The sequence below is a fragment of the Chelonia mydas genome, chromosome 24 (assembly GCF_015237465.2).
Source record: "Chelonia mydas isolate rCheMyd1 chromosome 24, rCheMyd1.pri.v2, whole genome shotgun sequence".
Classification (NCBI taxonomy): Eukaryota; Metazoa; Chordata; order Testudines; family Cheloniidae; genus Chelonia; species Chelonia mydas.
In genome coordinates, this window is record NC_051264.2 from 16390846 (window position 1) to 16407682 (window position 16837).

At 57.2% G+C, this 16837-nt stretch overlaps 1 protein-coding gene across 1 annotated transcript in view; it reads right to left on the minus strand.

Annotated features, from left to right (window-relative positions):
- Positions 1-16433: 16433 nt before the first annotated feature.
- Positions 16434-16837, minus strand: part of IGLON5 (IgLON family member 5) — a gene marked incomplete in the record, with an annotated part of 33083 nt that continues 32679 nt past the window's right edge. The window contains 1 exon segment of the mRNA XM_037883433.2: positions 16434-16693. Coding sequence (XP_037739361.1) covers positions 16593-16693 — 101 coding nt within the window.

Genomic DNA, 16837 nt, shown 5'->3' on the forward strand with positions numbered 1-16837 from the left:
CCCTCCCACATGATATGAAGGCCAGGAAGAGCCTGAAAGGACAGGAGATGCCCCTTCCTCGGGGCGGGAACGAGCCCTTCTGTGTGTGTTTTCCTAGCTGCAGCCCACACTGACCCCCCCTCTCAGCCCCTCCCCACAGGGTCCCCCAAACTCCAGCTCCCTGCACCCCCCTCCTGCACGGACAATCCGTCCCCTCCAGACTGACGGACGCTGGCTTTGAATCATGACCCCAGTGCGGAGGGTCGGGGGGGGGGCAGCCCCCAGACTGGCTGATCCATGGGGCAGAAGGGAGTATAACAAACCTGGGCAGGATGGAGGGGCTAATTCATTTAACCCCTTGGCTTCAGAGAGAAAGGAGGGGGGACCGACGCCAGAGCAACGGAGTTAGGAGAGATGAAGGGGAAATAAGAGAGACCCTAAAGTTGGAGCGGGGGGCTGCGGGTTGGGATTGAGGGGCACCAGCAAAGGGGTGGCGGGCAGGACTGGGATATGCAAAAAGAAAAGGAGTACTGGTGGCACCTTAGAGACTAACCAATTTATTTGAGCATGAGCTTTCGTGAGCTACAGCTCACTTCATCGGATGCATACTGTGGAAAGTGTAGAAGATCTTTTTATACACACAAAGGATGAAAAAATACCTCCTCCCCCCCACTCTCCTGCTGGTAACAGCTTATCTAAAGTGATCACTTTCCTTACAATGTGTATGATAATCAAGGTGGGCCATTTCCAGCACAAATCCAGGGTTTAACAAGAACATCTGAGGAGGGTGGGGGGTAGGAAAAAACAAGGGGAAATAGGTTACCTTGCATAATGACTTAGCCACTCCCAGTCTCTATTCAAGCCTGAATAGATATGTGGACACCATCACAGGGCCTAATCCCATCAGCCACACGATCAGAGGCTCGTTCACCTGCACATCTACCAATGTGATATATGCCATCCTGTGCCAGCAATGCCCCTCTGCCATGTACATTGGTCAAACTGGACAGTCTCTACGTAAAGGAATAAATGGACAGAAATCAGATGTCAAGAATTATAACATTCATAAACCAGTCGGAGAACACTTCAATCTCTCTGGTCACGCGATTACAGACAGGAAAGTTGCGATATTACAACAAAAAAACTTCAAATCTAAACTCCAGCGAGAGACTGTTGAATTGGAATTCATTTGCAAATTGGATACAATTAATTTAGGCTTGAATAGAGACTGGGAGTGGCTAAGTCATTATGCAAGGTAACCTATTTCCCCTTGTTTTTTCCTACGCCCCCCCACCCCTCCTCAGACGTTCTTGTTAAACCCTGGATTTGTGCTGGAAATGGCCCACCTTGATTATCGTACACATTGTAAGGAGAGTGGTCACTTTAGATAGGCTATTACCAACAGGAGAGTGGGTTTGTGGAGCGGGGGGGGGGGGGGGTGGGGGAGGAGAGAAAACCTGGATTTGTGCTGGAGATGGCCCAACTTGATTATCATACACATTGTAAGGAGAGTGATCACTTTAGATAAGCTATTACCAGCAGGAGAGTGGGGTGGGGGGAGGTATTTTTTCATGCTTTGTGTGTATAAAAAGATCTTCTACACTTTCCACAGTATGCATCCGATGAAGTGAGCTGTAGCTCACAAAAGCTCATGCTCAAATAAATTGGTTGGTCTCTAAGGTGCCACAAGTCCTCCTTTTCTTTTTGCGAATACAGACTAACACGGCTGCTACTCTGAAAGACTGGGATATGGGATCTCTGCACATAGAAACAGGTGCAAACAACCAATAATAGAGCCCCAGAGTCCTGGCTCCTCCCACCCCCCCGCCGCCTCCCCCCACCACACTAGACCCCACTCCCCTCCCAGAGCCAGGGATGGAACCCAGGAGTCCTGGGGGTGGGGGGCTGGGCGAAGGGGGGGTCTGTGTCCACGCGGTGGGGGGTTCCCGTTAGGCCCCACTGAGTGGCAGTTTCCTGCCAGCTTCTTGTCCCCCCAACCCCCGCCACCGCACTGCCCCCTCCCGCCCCACACATGCTGGCCTCGCCCCCTCCCCCTCCCCCAGCCCCGAGCCAACAGTTCCCAGCATCCTGCAGAGCTCTGCCGGTGCCCCTCACTCCTGACCCACAGCCCCTGCTAGCCCAGCCCTCCGCTCCCCCTGCCCCCCAACTCTGCTGATGCCCCTCACTCCCGACCCACAGCCCCCCTGCTCCCCCAGTGCTGGGCTTCCCCCGCCCCCCAACTCTGCCGATGCCCCTCGCTCCCGACCTGCAGCCCCTGCTAGCCCAGCCCTCCGTTCCCCCTCCCCCCCAACTCTGCTGATGCCCCTCACTCCCGACCCGCAGCCCCCCTGCTCCCCCAGTGCTGGGCTCCCCCTGCCCCCCAACCCTGCCGATGCCCCTCACTCCCAACCTGCAGCCCCTGCTAGCCCAGCCCTCCGATCCCCCTGCCCCCCAACTCTGCTGATGCCCCTCACTCCCGACCCGCAGCCCCCCTGCTCCCCCAGTGCTGGGCTCCCCCCGCCCCCCAACTCTGCTGATGCCCCTCACTCCCAACCCACAGCCCCCCTGCTCCCCCAGTGCTGGGCTCCCCCTGCCCCCCAACTCTGCCGATGCCCCTCACTCCTGACCCATGGCCCTTGAAGAAGATGGCGGCTCCCTTTCCAGTGGCTGGAAAAGCAAATTCTCTGGCCTGCTGGGCCCGATCCTGCCCCCCTGGGCTCTGCGGCTCGAGGGGAAATAGCAAGATACAGAAATACAGGGTGGGGCAGTGTGGGGGGTCGTCTCAGCTTGTGCACCCACTGGGCCCATGAAATCCCCCATCCCCCACCTCCCTGGGTGCTCCCTCTAGTTCAGGGACCCCCGTCCTATGCTGGGGGGATTCTGTGCCCCCCAGTGCCCGTCCCCATGCCAGGGGCTCCCCCCGATTTTATTCTCCTTCCCCCTCCTTTCTCGCTCCCCTCCTGCTTCCCCAACCCTCTTTGAGTGCCCCTGGGGGCACTCACACAGCCCCCTCCCCCACCGCCCCCCAGGGCGGAGTGGGTGTTGGGTGTGACCCCCACCCTGGGGCGTGTGACTGTGACACCCAGCCCCCCAATGGACATACCCGCGTCCACCCTCCAGCCATCCTCCCTCTGCCCCCAGCCAGCCCGCCCCACCAGCCAGCCCCTCCCCCCACTATCCATCCACCCCCCCCCCCAACCATCTATCTCTGTGCACACCCCTCCATCCAGCCTCCCCCCTAGGAACAGAAGAACGGCCACACGGGGTCCGACCAAGGGGCCATCCAGCCCACGGTCCCGTCTGCCGACAGTGGCCAGTGCCCTGTGCCCCAGCGGGAGCGACCCGAACAGGGAATCATCCAGTGACCCACCCCCTGGCGCCCATTCCCAGCTGCTGGTAAACTGAGGCTCGGGGCCCCATCCCCACACCATCCCCCATCCCCACACCAAACGCCAGGCCTGCGTTGCTGCTTTTATTGCATTTTATTGGAAAAAGGATTCTCGGGATTTGTTTTTTTTTCATGTCGTCCCCCCTCCCCACGGAGTTTTGACAAATGAAATGAAAGGGGGTTTGGATCAAAGGAAAATCGAGCGAGAGACCCCAGAGAGTCCCTCGCGAGGGGAGCATGGGTGGGGGGGGAAGAAATGAGCCGCCCCCCACGGCCCCAGACCCCCAGTGGCAATGGAAGACAAAGTGGCTTTTTAGTGGTTTCTTGCAATAAAGTCCCCCCCGCCCTTTTTTTTACAATAGTTTTTTTGTCGTTTTTCCCCATTTGTGTTGTAAACGTTGAGGTACAGAATCGAGCTGCGTGGCCCTGCCCCCCGTGAGCCTCTGGGCTGGGCCTGGCCACCTTTGGGGGCTCTGCTGCGGACCCTGCGGCCTGCCCCAGTCCTTCCCTGCTGCATTCCTCCTCCCGGTCCCTTCTCCGTTCCCTCTCTCCTGGGCTACCCCTCCGCTCTCCCCTTCGCCCATTCCTCCTCCCGGTCCCTTCTCCGTTCCCTCTCTCCTGGGCTACCCCTCCGCTCCCCCCTTCGCCCATTCCTCCTCCCGGCCCCTTCTCCGTTCCCTCTCTCCTGGGCTACCCCTCCGCTCCCTCCTCCGCCCATTCCTCCTCCCGGTCCCTTCTCCGTTCCCTCTCTCCTGGGCTACCCCTCCGCTCCCTCCTTTGCCCATTCCTCCTCCCGGTCCCTTCTCCGTTCCCTCTCTCCTGGGCTACCCCTCCGCTCCCCCCTTCGCCCATTCCTCCTCCCGGTCCCTTCTCCGTTCCCTCTCTCCTGGGCTACCCCTCCGCTCCCCCCTTCGCCCATTCCTCCTCCCGGTCCCTTCTCCGTTCCCTCTCTCCTGGGCTACCCTCTGCTCCATTCCTCCTCCCGGTCCCTTCTCCGTTCCCTCTCTCCTGGGCTACCCCTCCGCTCCCCCCTTCGCCCATTCCTCCTCCCGGTCCCTTCTCCATTCCCTCTCTCCTGGGCTACCCCTCCGCTCCATTCCTCCTCCCGGTCCCTTCTCCGTTCCCTCTCTCCTGGGCTACCCCTCCGCTCCCCCCTTCGTCCATTCCTCCTCCCGGTCCCTTCTCCGTTCCCTCTCTCCTGGGCTACCCCTCCGCTCCCTCCTCCGCTCCATTCCTCCTCCCGGTCCCTTCTCCGTTCCCTCTCTCCTGGGCTACCCCTCCGCTCTCCCCTTCGCCCATTCCTCCTCCCGGTCCCTTCTCCGTTCCCTCTCTCCTGGGCTACCCCTCCGCTCCCCCCTTCGCCCATTCCTCCTTCCGGTCCCTTCTCCGTTCCCTCTCTCCTGGGCTACCCCTCCGCTCTCCCCTTCGCCCATTCCTCCTTCCGGTCCCTTCTCCGTTCCCTCTCTCCTGGGCTACCCCTCCGCTCTCCCCTTCGCCCATTCCTCCTCCCGGTCCCTTCTCCGTTCCCTCTCTCCTGGGCTACCCCTCCGCTCTCCCCTTCGCCCATTCCTCCTCCCGGTCCCTTCTCCGTTCCCTCTCTCCTGGGCTACCCCTCCGCTCCCCCCTTCGTCCATTCCTCCTCCCGGTCCCTTCTCCGTTCCCTCTCTCCTGGGCTACCCCTCCGCTCCCTCCTCCGCTCCATTCCTCCTCCCGGTCCCTTCTCCGTTCCCTCTCTCCTGGGCTACCCCTCCGCTCCCTCCTCCGCTCCATTCCTCCTCCCGGTCCCTTCTCCGTTCCCTCTCTCCTGGGCTACCCCTCCGCTCCCTCCTTTGCCCATTCCTCCTCCCGGCCCCTTCTCCGTTCCCTCTCTCCTGGGCTACCCCTCCGCTCCCCCCTTCGCCCATTCCTCCTCCCGGCCCCTTCTCCGTTCCCTTTCTCCCTGGGCTACCCCTCCGCTCCCCCCTTCGCTCCATTCCTCCTTCCGGTCCCTTCTCTGTTCCCTCTCTCCTGGGCTACCCCTCCGCTCCCTCCTTCACCCATTCCTCCTCCCAGTCTCTTCTCCGTTCCCTCTCTCCCACCACTCCCTCACGTATTCCATTTCTCCTTCCTCCATTCCTTTTTTCACTCCCTGCTGCATTCCCTTCATCCTGCTGCTCACCTTTCTCTCCTCCATTCCTCTTTCCTCCTTCTCCACCCCCCTCCCAGTGCAAGGTGCACCCCAGCTTCTCCAGCCGCTCTCCCACCCTTAACCTGACCCCCCCGGGCCTGAGATTCCAGCAACACCCCGAGGTGGAGAGAACAAGGACTCCCCCATCTAGGTCACCTGCAGCAGCCACTCAGCCCTTCAAAGCTCTTGCCCCCCCCCATCAGCTACTCCCACCCCCCCTTGCTAAAACCAGCCCACCTCCCTGGCTCTGGGAGAAACCAAGTCAGGAGCCAGCCACCGCTTTGCACGAGCTCCAAGCGTACAAACCAAAAAGGGGGTCAAGTGGGTGGTTTCCCCTTCTCTATCTGTGTTTTGCACTGTGTTAACGCCTGGCTTGCACAATGCTAATTTCTGTTTCCACAGTCCGCACACCCTGATCACACCGGCTTTGCACAGTGTTGACACCTGTTCATACATTCGGTACACCATGGTTACACTTGCTTTGCACAATGTTTACACGCTGTTTACACATACTTTACATGAGGTTTACAGATGTCTTGCCCCAGGTTTACACTCAGTTTACATGTGCTTTATGCATGTTTACATACGCTTGGCTGAGAGTTTACACCACATTTACCCGTACTGGCCACGCCGTTTACCTGTGCTTTGAAAACAGGGCGTGACATGTATTTTGCACAGAATAGACACACTCCCTGCACCAGCCTTGCACAGTTTACCTGTGGCTGACACTTTACACCTGGCTTACATGCAGGTTGCAAAACCTTTACACCCAGTTTTACATGTTCACACATTCTGTGGGTGCCGTTCTACACCTCGTTTACACAGAGTTGACAAGTAGTTTGCACAAAATTACCACTTGGCTTGCACGTACTGTACCCGAAACATACACCATGTTTACATGTGGCTTACACTTGGTTTACTCATGTTTACATGCTCTTGTGCGTGTGGTTTCAACCCTGTTTATATGATGGTCACAAAGTGTGGACACCCTGTTTCACATGCTTTAGCCAGGGTTTAGGTATGTGGGTTTTTTTTTTTTGCCACTAGCTCCCACGCTGCTTGCATGTGCTTTACACAGCACTTACATTTGGCTTGCACGTAACTGACTCATGCTTTACACAGACTGTACAACTCATTTACACGTATTTGCATCTGCTTTACACTGAATGTACACACGCTTTACAGTGATACTGCATGCCCTGTACATAAGCTGGTATATGCAGAAGTTAGGCCTTGCTCCCCCATTGTTTGCACTTGAGTTACTCAGAGTTTGCACCTTGTTTACATAGGTTTGACCTGTAGTTTACACCTTGTTCACCCCTGCTTTACAGACAACTTATGCCATGGTTACGCATTGCTTGCACCTCCATTGCGCAGAGTTTGCTCCTTGTTTGCACAGGCTTGACACCTGGTTCATGGCTGTGAGCACTTCCTGAGTCCCACATGAACAGCTGTAAATCAAATTCACAACATCCATGTGCTGTAACACCCACCAAACGCTGCGCTCACTCACAACAGGGTGTAAAGACAGTGTAACCCCGACGGAGTCACTCCACACTCCCACTGAAAGCAGACGCTGGCTCACATGGGTCTGTATGAACTAGCACTGACATGTACTACATGTGATTCGTCACGTTACATGATACCGTATGGCACATGGTTTGCACAGATGTGCATATTTACTAACTATAGCTGGCACATGTAGCTCACGTGCTTAGCATGTGTTCGTACACATGAGCTCCATCCCTAGGACTCTCCATCCTTAGAGTTTTTAAGGCCCGGCTTGACAAAGCCCTGGCTGGGATGATTTAGTTGGGGTTGGTCCTGCTTTGAGCAGGGGGTTGGACTAGATACCTCCTGAGGGCCCTTCCAACCCTGATATTCTATGATTCTATGATCTCTGTGCATGGCTGTGGCTGACATATTGTTTACATGTGATTTCCACACAGTTAACACATGCTTCACTCATGGTTAATGCATGCTTTGCTCATGCTTTACACAGTGGCTTACCCATGATTTGCACGAAGTTTGCACATAGTTTATTTGTGGTTTGCACTGTGTTTACTCATGGTTTGCATATGGCTTACTCATGATTAGCACGTGTCTTGCACATATGGCTTTCAAACGTTCACTCATGAATTACACATGCTTTGCATATGATTTTACACACTGCTCACTCATTGTTTGCAGGTGGTTTACTAGGCTACACGTGATTTACTCATGGTTTACCCACGGTTTACACATTGTTTGCACATGTTTACTCATAGCATACATGTACTTAGATCTTATTCATTGCTTGCAAGTGCTTTGCATTGTTTACACATGATTTACTCGTAGCTTCCATATGCTTTGCACACTGTTCACTCGTGCTTCACATATGGTTTACTCATTGGTTACATGATTCACTCGTCGCTTACATATGCTTTACAAATTGTTCGTAGACAGTTTGACACTGTTTGCCAGTACGTCAGCCAGCACTTTCACATGGCTTGCACACGCTTACAAACTAAGCAGCTAGTTTCGCTGCAAACACAAGGTAAACGTGTGTAAAGCAAGTTAACAATCTCGCAAAAATGATATAAATAGTTATTCATTCATGTAAACTCAATATTAACACCAAGGGCTTTTAGCAACGGAAATAACAAAGGGTCAGAACCCAGGTGCCAGGGAAAGAATTCAGAAGCTGTATTCTGGGCTACACGCTAGTGCCCCAAAGACACAGGAATGTTGCCAAGTTATGTGGAGTGACTCCAGATTCCCCCGAGGGGAGCTAAGAGCCAAATCCAGCCCTGAGCTCTGAACCATCTTGTAACTTGGGCTTTGATCGTTCCCATACTGTCCTGGGTGGAGGAAGCCATGTTTTGATCCCATAATGCCATGCAAGCAGCACGAGCCTTCAGGCTGGCGACTGAACCCATTTACACACCCGAAGTAGGTTGAAATCTGCTCCCCTGCCTCAGAGGAAGAGCCCCCATTGCCAGGAGCCAGATCTCAGCTCCTCCCAAGTGCAAGGCCTCGGTCGCCTACCTGGCTTGAGACAGGCCCGACGGGACGGGACGGAGGAAGGAAGGATGGATGGAGGAGCATGGGGGTGGATGGAGGGGTGGATCTGTGGCTAGAGGGATGGAGGGGTGTGTATGGGGATGGATGGACAGACAGAGGGGTAGAGCTATGGATGGACGGATGGATGCAGGGGGTGTATGCAGGTGGATGGATGGAGGGGTATTTGGGGATGGTTGGAGGGGTTTGTGTGGAATGGATAGCGGGGTGTGGGGAGGATGGATGGATGGAGGCGTACGTATGCAGATCGATGAATGGATAGACAGACAGAGCAGTGTCTGGGGATGGATGGAGGGATGGAGGACGGGGTTGTGTGGGGATGGATGGATGGACCAACAGACCGAGGGGCGTGTGTGGGAGGGAGGGAGGGAGGGAGGGGTGTGTGTGGGGATGGATGGGGTGTCTGGGTAGGGTGAAGCTTAGCTCCCTGTCCCGCCTCTCTGGCCCCGCCCACATGCCAGCCCCACTCCGCCCCAGACCCTGCCCACACTCCAACCCGCTCGGCCCCAGGCCCCGCCCATACCCCACCCCTGCTCTGCCCCAGGCCCCGCCCACATCCCACCCACTCTGCCCCAGCACCCTGCCCACACTCCACCCCAGCCCGGCCCCCGTGTGTCCCCCTCCCCGCTCGGCCCCCCCTCCCTCCTCTCCTCCCCCCTCTCCCGCTAGCCCCCCCCGGGGTGCGGCGAGTGGCGGGCGAGGGGTTGAGGAGAGGCGGGACCAGGCGAGCGGCAGGGAGCTCCGGAGGGGGGTAGGATGGAGGAGAGCGGCTCAGACAGGCAGGGCGGGGGGGGGCGGGGTCTTGGGGAAGGGGCGGAGCAGAGGCGGGAAGAGGCGGGGTCACCACGGCCCAGGCGTCCGGCAGCGGGTGGGCGGCAGCCAGAACGAATCGCACTCCCAGAGGAGCCGATTCCAGACGCCTCGGGGGTCCCTTGGGGGGTGCGATGCGGCGGGGCCGAGCGGCGCCGAGCGGCCGACGCTCTGGAGCACCCACCGCGGAGGGGCCGGGCAAGCACATCGCGCGGTGGCCCCTTCCATGCCCCGGGACGCAAGGCGGGGCGGGAAGTACTCGGAGCAGCGAGTTTCCCCTTCCGCCGGCTCCCCGGCCCGCGGTCCCTTCGCCGGGGGGGGGGCCTGCTTCGGACGAAGCCCCCGCGCAGGAAACGGAGCCGTGACGGCCGCCGGGGGCTGGCGGGCGGGACACAGCGTCCAAACGCTCTGCCCCGCTTTCTCCTGACCACGCAAGAGCACCGCCGACTTTCCAGCGAACCTGGCCGGGAAGACGTCCCCAGAGCGAACGGAGCGGCACCCGGACTCGTGATGTGCTGGGGCGATTTGAAAGGCCCGGGAAGATCAGGAGAGAAGCGGCGAGGAGCTCGCTCCAGATGCCAGTCCAGTGGGCACTGTGGGTCATGACCCAAACCCCGGAGAATTATCCCAGGCTCCGTCGCTCTACGGGCAGGAAGGACAGAGTCACGCTGAGCTCGAATGCAAAGAAGACGGGGGTGGGGGCCAGAGCTAACCGCAGACGGGTCGGCGTTTGCCGGTCGTGCCCACAGCTCGGCGAGGTGCGACGTTGGGACAGGACGAGTTCTCCAGGGCGCCGCGCTTGCTGTTCGAATGCGACGGACAATGTCGTGGCAGCCGGGTGGACAACGGCCGGCACCAGCACCGCGGACGGTGCCTTATTCCCGCCGAGCCCTTTCCGCGGGGCTGTCATGGACGGTCCGGGTGAGGGACACGCGCTCGGCAAACCAGGAACTGCTAACGCCAGCCGAGATTTGTCTGCTACGAGGCGCCAGGGAAAACCCTGGCCCGAGGACGAAACCCGCCTTGCCTTTGACGCGGATGCAGAGCCATCAGTGGAAACTGCTCCCGGAGAGAAGAGACTCCGTGGTGCGGCCCCTGCCCGGTCCAGAGTCGGCGAGGCCGCGAAGGTCCCCAGCGGCCCAGCGAAGACGCCCGCCGAGGCGGCGTTGCCCTCGGATCTGGCAGGACGGCGGCTCCAGCGTGGGAATTGTCGCCTGAAGAATTCGGCTGGCGCGTGGCGTGATGCAGCCGTTTTCAACCTGGGCTCTGCGGGTTACGCCGATGGGGGCCGTGCCCCCCGCCCCCAACAGCTCAGGGGTCCGCAAATGGAGGTTTGCCGAGCACCGGGGTAAGGCCGCTTGGAGTCGGGCCCCAGCGTCTCCCTTGGGATGGTGGAGACGGTCGGCGCCGAGCTGCGCACGGGCCCGGAGGCGTCCCGCCGGCGCGGTTCTCGGGGGACGCCCAGCACGACGCCCCGCTGCAGCCGTGCCGCGGACAGGGGGAGCGGTTGCCCCCGCTGGCGAGAGGGCAAGTGACCAGGCGGGGGACCGGCTCGGGGAGAAGCCGGCTCCGTGGGTGCTCCAGGGCTGAAGCACCCACCAGCCACGGCTGTTCGGCGGGAGGCTCTTGGGGGAGGCGGCGGAGCAGGGGTGGGAAGCGGCAGATCGTAGGCGGGGCCTCGGGGGAAGGGGCGGAGATGGGGGCGGGGCCTCGGGGCCGGGGGGGCGCCCTGGGTTCCAAGGCAGAGGGGGCTTTCCAGCGATACCCAGCTCGCCCCATTGCTGACGACAGGGTGTTAGCAAAACTGCCACCACCCGCCGGCCACGGAGCCGGGGGGGGGGGGCAGCAGAGAGTGTCCCCCCCCCCCCCCCCGCAGAGCGAACACCATTGAAAGGACGGTCCTGCAGACGTATACGACTCCAGTGACCCCCCCCCCCGGCCCCTTGCTTTGCCTAGATTATCCTGCCCGACCGATGGCAGGGGGAAATGGGGGGGATGTGGGGATGGAAGGATGGAGGAGGTGTATGGGGATGGAAGGCGGGACGGACGGACAGAGGGGTGTATCTGTGAATGAACGGAGGGGTGGGGAGATGGATGGGTGGAAGGGTGGGGTGGGGGGCCTGGAGAGATGGATGGATGCGTGCGGGGGATGGATGTGGTGTGGGGGGATGGATTAGGGGATGGGGGCATATGGAGCATGGATGGAGGGATGCATTACACCCATATACAGCAAGATCTGAAGCTGGCCCAAGGGGGCCACACACATGAGGAAGGGAGCAGGGTCCCCCTAGGGCTGATCGCGGAAGGTCGGGGGTGGGGGAATTTCTCTGGTGGGGGGGGGAGACGTGAGATTCGTGAACAGAAACTGGAAAGATGAGAGATTCTAGACCTAGTGTCTTGACCCGCAGCCCCCAGCGATCCCAGCCCTCGGCTCCCCCCTCCCCAGCTCTGCCGGTGCCCCTCACTCCCGACCTGCAGCCCCCAGCGATCCCAGCCCTGCCCCCTGCCCCCCAGCCCCCTGCCAGCCCAGCCCTGGGCTCCCCCCTCCCCAGCTCTGCTGGTGCCCCTCACTCCCGACCCGCAGCCCCCTGCCAGCCAAGCCCTGGGCTCCCCCCTACCCAGCTCTGCCGGTGCCCCTCACTCCTGACCCGCAGGCCCCTGCCAGCCCAGCCCTCGGCTCCCCCCTCCCCAGCTCTGCTGGTGCCCCTCACTCCCGACCTGCAGCCTCTGTCAGCCCAGCCCTGCCGCCTGCCCCCCAGCTCTGTGGGCGGAAGGCGTTAACAGGACCCATGAGCAGTGAGAGGCTCGTGGTTTCTGGGCACTCAGCAGCTGGCGCGTCAACGCCACCCGTTGATTCCTGCCACCCCCAGCCCCAGCTCACGCCTTCACCCCCCGTGTCCAGCCAGCGAGCGGCCTGCCCATCTAGCCCGGTATCCTGCCCTCTGCAACACAGCGCCCCCTAGTGCCACACTGGGACATCGGGGCCAGCCCTGTCTGCCAGGGGAGAGCCCCCCACCCCACTCCCTGCAGCACAGCGCCCCCAGTGCCAGGCCTAGAAACTGAGGCAGGGTGCGACTTGCCCAAGGTGGCCCAGGAAGTCTTTGGCAGAGCCAGAAATAGGACCCAGGTGTCCGGAGGCCCACGCACCCTCCCTCTCTAGCTGGGGTTCTGGATGACACCGTAATACACCTAATAAATAGCACCCTTGGGTCCTAGGCCATGACTGCAGGGCCTGGGTGTTACCATAACACACCTAATAAATGGCCCTCGTTCGTACAGCGCCTGGTGTGATGGGGCTTTGGTCCATGACGGGGGGGTCTGGGCACGACCGTCACCCACCAAACAATAATAACGGCCGCTATTGAGCGAATCGCCTTCGTTACGCAAAGCTATGTTTGCTGGTACCATAAAAACAAATAAAATAAAAAAAAGAACGTCGCTGAATCTGGCGCCCGGGCAAGCTCCCGGAACTCGGACAGACACACTCGGAACAAAAGACATTTGCCATTGTTTTAAAAACCCCCCAAAACGAAGGAAACTCCCAGGCCAAAAACCTGGGGACGTTTGTTCACACCTCACGCGAGGCGACCAAGATTCTCTTTGTCAACCCAGCCCCGCCCCACGTGTCTGATCCGATGACGGTTTTACTCCTGTTCTGTGCTGAGAAAAAATCCGGCAGGGGGAAAACTCCCACGGGGGTTTCAGGGTGTCCCCCCGAGCAGATGGAAATTCTCCAGTGGAACGTTCTCTTTTTTCATTTAAAGATTTTTTGCTTTTGTAGCACGGTTTCAGAGGAGCAGCCGTGTTAGTCTGGAGCCGCAAAAAGAACAGGAGGACTTGTGGCACCTTCGAGGCTCGCACATTTATTTGAGCAGAAGCTTCCCTGAGCTACAGCTCACTTCCTCGGCTGCATGCAGTGGAAAATACAGTGGGGAGTATACAGTAAAAATATAGTATGGAAAAACAAAGTTAAAAAAATATTTATGTACCAAAACGGGAACAGAACGAGGTGATCGACCCAAAATGACCCCCTCCCCTTCCAGAATTTCATTTCACAGAAAGTTTCAAATTTTGTTTGGTTCCATTTCAGGAGTTTCAAAAATTGTGGATTTTCCTGCAAAAATGGAGGATCCGATTCCCACCCAGCGATCCCAGAACCGCGGGGTCTTTTGCGCCGTTCTCTGAAACGGCAGCTCCCTGTGGGAGACATGCCCACCCCCTGAGCTGATCCACTGGGAGGGAGGCGGGATACCAGCCTCGATGGGCCCAGGGGTCTGATCTGGGGTCGCATGGAGTGAGCTGCTTACACATCTAGATGTGCCCATGGAATAACCCATCGTCCTAGGACCTTAGAGGATCAGCAAAGGAGACGTTTACCAGGTAATATGCCTGGAAGGAGCTCCGCCCTCATGGTTTATGCACACACACCCCTCTCCCAGGAGGCCCTACAATAACAAACCAAGCCTGCATAGGCCCTGGCTCCCAGGAGACCCTACAATAATAAGCCAAGCGAGCACAGTCCCGAGCACTTCCTGGCGACCCTACAATAATAATCCTAATTTGCACAACCCCCAGCCATCCCAAAGGACCCTACAATAATAAGACAAACCTGCACCGCCCCCCAGCCCTCCCAGAAGACATTGCAATAATACGTCAAGCCTGCACAACTCCTGGCATTCTCAGGAGACCCTACAATAATACACCAAGTCTATACAGCCCAGCCATTCCCAGGAGGCCAAATAATAACAAGACAAGCGAGCAACCTCCAGCACTCCCAGGAGACCCTGCAATAACAAACCAGTGTGTAATGCCTCCCAGCCAGCCCAAATCCTTATGACAAAGGATGAAGGAAATTCCTTAGTTGGGTTCATTAACTTAATTTCATTAAGGTGATAAATACCCATCTGTTATTGTAGGGTCTCTCAGGAAAGTTGATACTCTCAGGACAGGTAGGGCTGTAAACATGCTGGTTGTTATTGTAGGGTCTCTTGGGCAGGATAGCGCTGCACACATGCAAGTTTGTTATTTTAAGGTCTCTTGGGAAGGACAAGGCTGTACCCATGCTGGTTGTTATTGTAGGGTCTCTCGGGAGGGATAGAGCTGTACGCATACCAGTTGTTATTGTAGGGTCTCTTGGGAAGGACAAGGCTGTACCCATGCTGGTTGTTATTGTAGGGCCTCTCATAAATGCCAGGACTGCATTCCCATTCTGTTACTCTAACAGCTCCCACAAGCAGACGGGATCGGCAAACCAGTGCGTCATGGCAGCAGCTGGGACTGAGTAGGCCCCTTTGTTATTGTAGGGTCTCCTGGTCTCCTGCCACCAGATCCCCACTTTGTAAACAACGACACCAACTTTGCAAATGTTTGTCAGGCTCCAGGAGAAGCCCGCTCCCCTACTCCCCGCCCCCCGGCAACTGCTTGAAGCCTGAGCCCCCCCATGAAGCCCTTCCCAGTCAGTCCCCTCCCGGTTGACTCACTCTGGCTCGGTGGGGATGGAGAGCAGCAGATGAGACGTCTCGGACCTGACCAGCCGCGTCCCCATGCACGGAGAGAGGGAAGGGGAGCTCCTCAGCCGAAGAGATGGGTGGTTCCAATGCTCAGCTATGAGCCTTCCTCCGTCCAGGGCTGAAAAGCTGGTCATCTGAGCTGGGCGTGTGAGCCCCCTCGTGCCCAGAGTGCAGGGAAGTAGCAGAATCAAGTTGCTGAATCCAAATCCCCAGGCAGCAGCCAGCTTCCAGTTCTGTCTTCTCCAAGCCAGGGGGTGGGGTAAAGATTGAAAAATGAAGGAAATTCTCAGCCCCCAAAACTTTGTGATCCTGGGGAATTCCCAGGCAAAACTGGCACTGACTGAAGGCAATTTGCAGGCCACAAAACTTCATGAACAATGAAAATTGCCAGGCAAAGAATTTATTAGCTGAAAAAATTCCCACTGGGGCAAATCGCTGGATTAAGTGAGGCAACTGACAGCTAAAAGGGGGGTATTTTTTGGTTTGGTTTGTTCACTAAGGAAATTCACAAAAAACTCGCTGGATAAAGGAAAGGCTCACCTGAAAAATCAGTAAACCAGGGAAATTCTCACCTCAGAAAACTTTGTGAACGAAATAAATCTGCACCCCAGAACTGGGGTAATTTTCAGCCCACAAAACCCTGTGAACTAAGAAAGCCTGAAACGTGCATAAACTAGGGAAATTCTGAGCCCCTAAAACGTTTGTGAACTAAGGAAACTCTCAAGCCAAACCCAGTGTAAATTAGGATAAGTCTCAGCCCACAAAATTCTGTGAACTAACGACATTTCCAGCTTCAAACCTGTGTCAATCAGAGCCATTCTCAGCCCCCAAAAGGTTGCAAACTAGGGAAATTCACAGCCTCAAACCTGTGTAAACAAGGGTCATTCTCAGCCCAATTTTTTTTGTGAATTAAGGACATTTTCAGCCCAAAAACCTCTGTGAATTAAGGGTATTTTCCGCCTCAGACCTGTGCAAACCAGGGTAATTCTCAGCCCCAAAAATCTTTGTGAAGGAAGGAAATTTTCAGCCTCAGACCTGTGTAAACCAAGGGAATTCTCAGCCCGGAAAACTTTGTGAGCGAAGGAAAATCTCAGCCAGGAAAGCTTCATGAAATCAGGAAATTCAGAGTCCAAAACCTGTGTAAACAAGGGTCATTCTCAGCCCAAGAAACTTTGTTTGCGGAGGAATTTTTCAGCCCCAAACTAGGGAAATTCCCCACTCAAAAACTCCATGTGCTACAGAAAGGCCCAGCCCCCCACATTTGCGAAAGCCACCGAAGCTCGTCTTTCATGGCAGCTGAGAACCCCAAACTCTCCCAGAGAAGGGGAACAACCCCTCACCACAAGCCCTATTGCGGGGGCCCCCATGGGGCACAGAAGCACTGGCCGTTAACCCTTTAAAGCCCTGTGTCTTTGCAGGTCAGTTTGTTTGTCCCTTTAGAACAAGTCCGGCTGGAAGTGTCTGGGATGGAAAGTGACGGAAAATGGCCATAGAAAGAAATGCATATTTTTTTTTGTCGTTTTTCTTTTTTCACATTTCCCTCACAGTGCTGGGGTTCTCGATAAGATTTGTTTCTTTGTTTTCTCTCTTCGTCTCTCCCGGAAAGGAGAAGGTCTCTCTCACGCGCTCTCCCTCTCTGCCCGAGCCTTCTCTCCTTCCACTGCGTCCGCCGAACACGCTAGATCTTAAACAAGAGAGTCACAAAGGCAGACGACAGCAAGCCCAGGAACAAGGGGGACTCCATCCCGGTCACTGCTATGTTTTCCAGAGAACCGGGTCCTGGCAAGAGAAGAAAGAGGATTTCAAAGCCAGGGACTAGACTTTCAAGGGACTGGGGGCACCACGGGTGATTTTCAGAAGCATTTAAAGTACCACACTGGCCTTCAGCATTTTAGAGAAGGGTGGTTTAGATTGCTGGGGGGG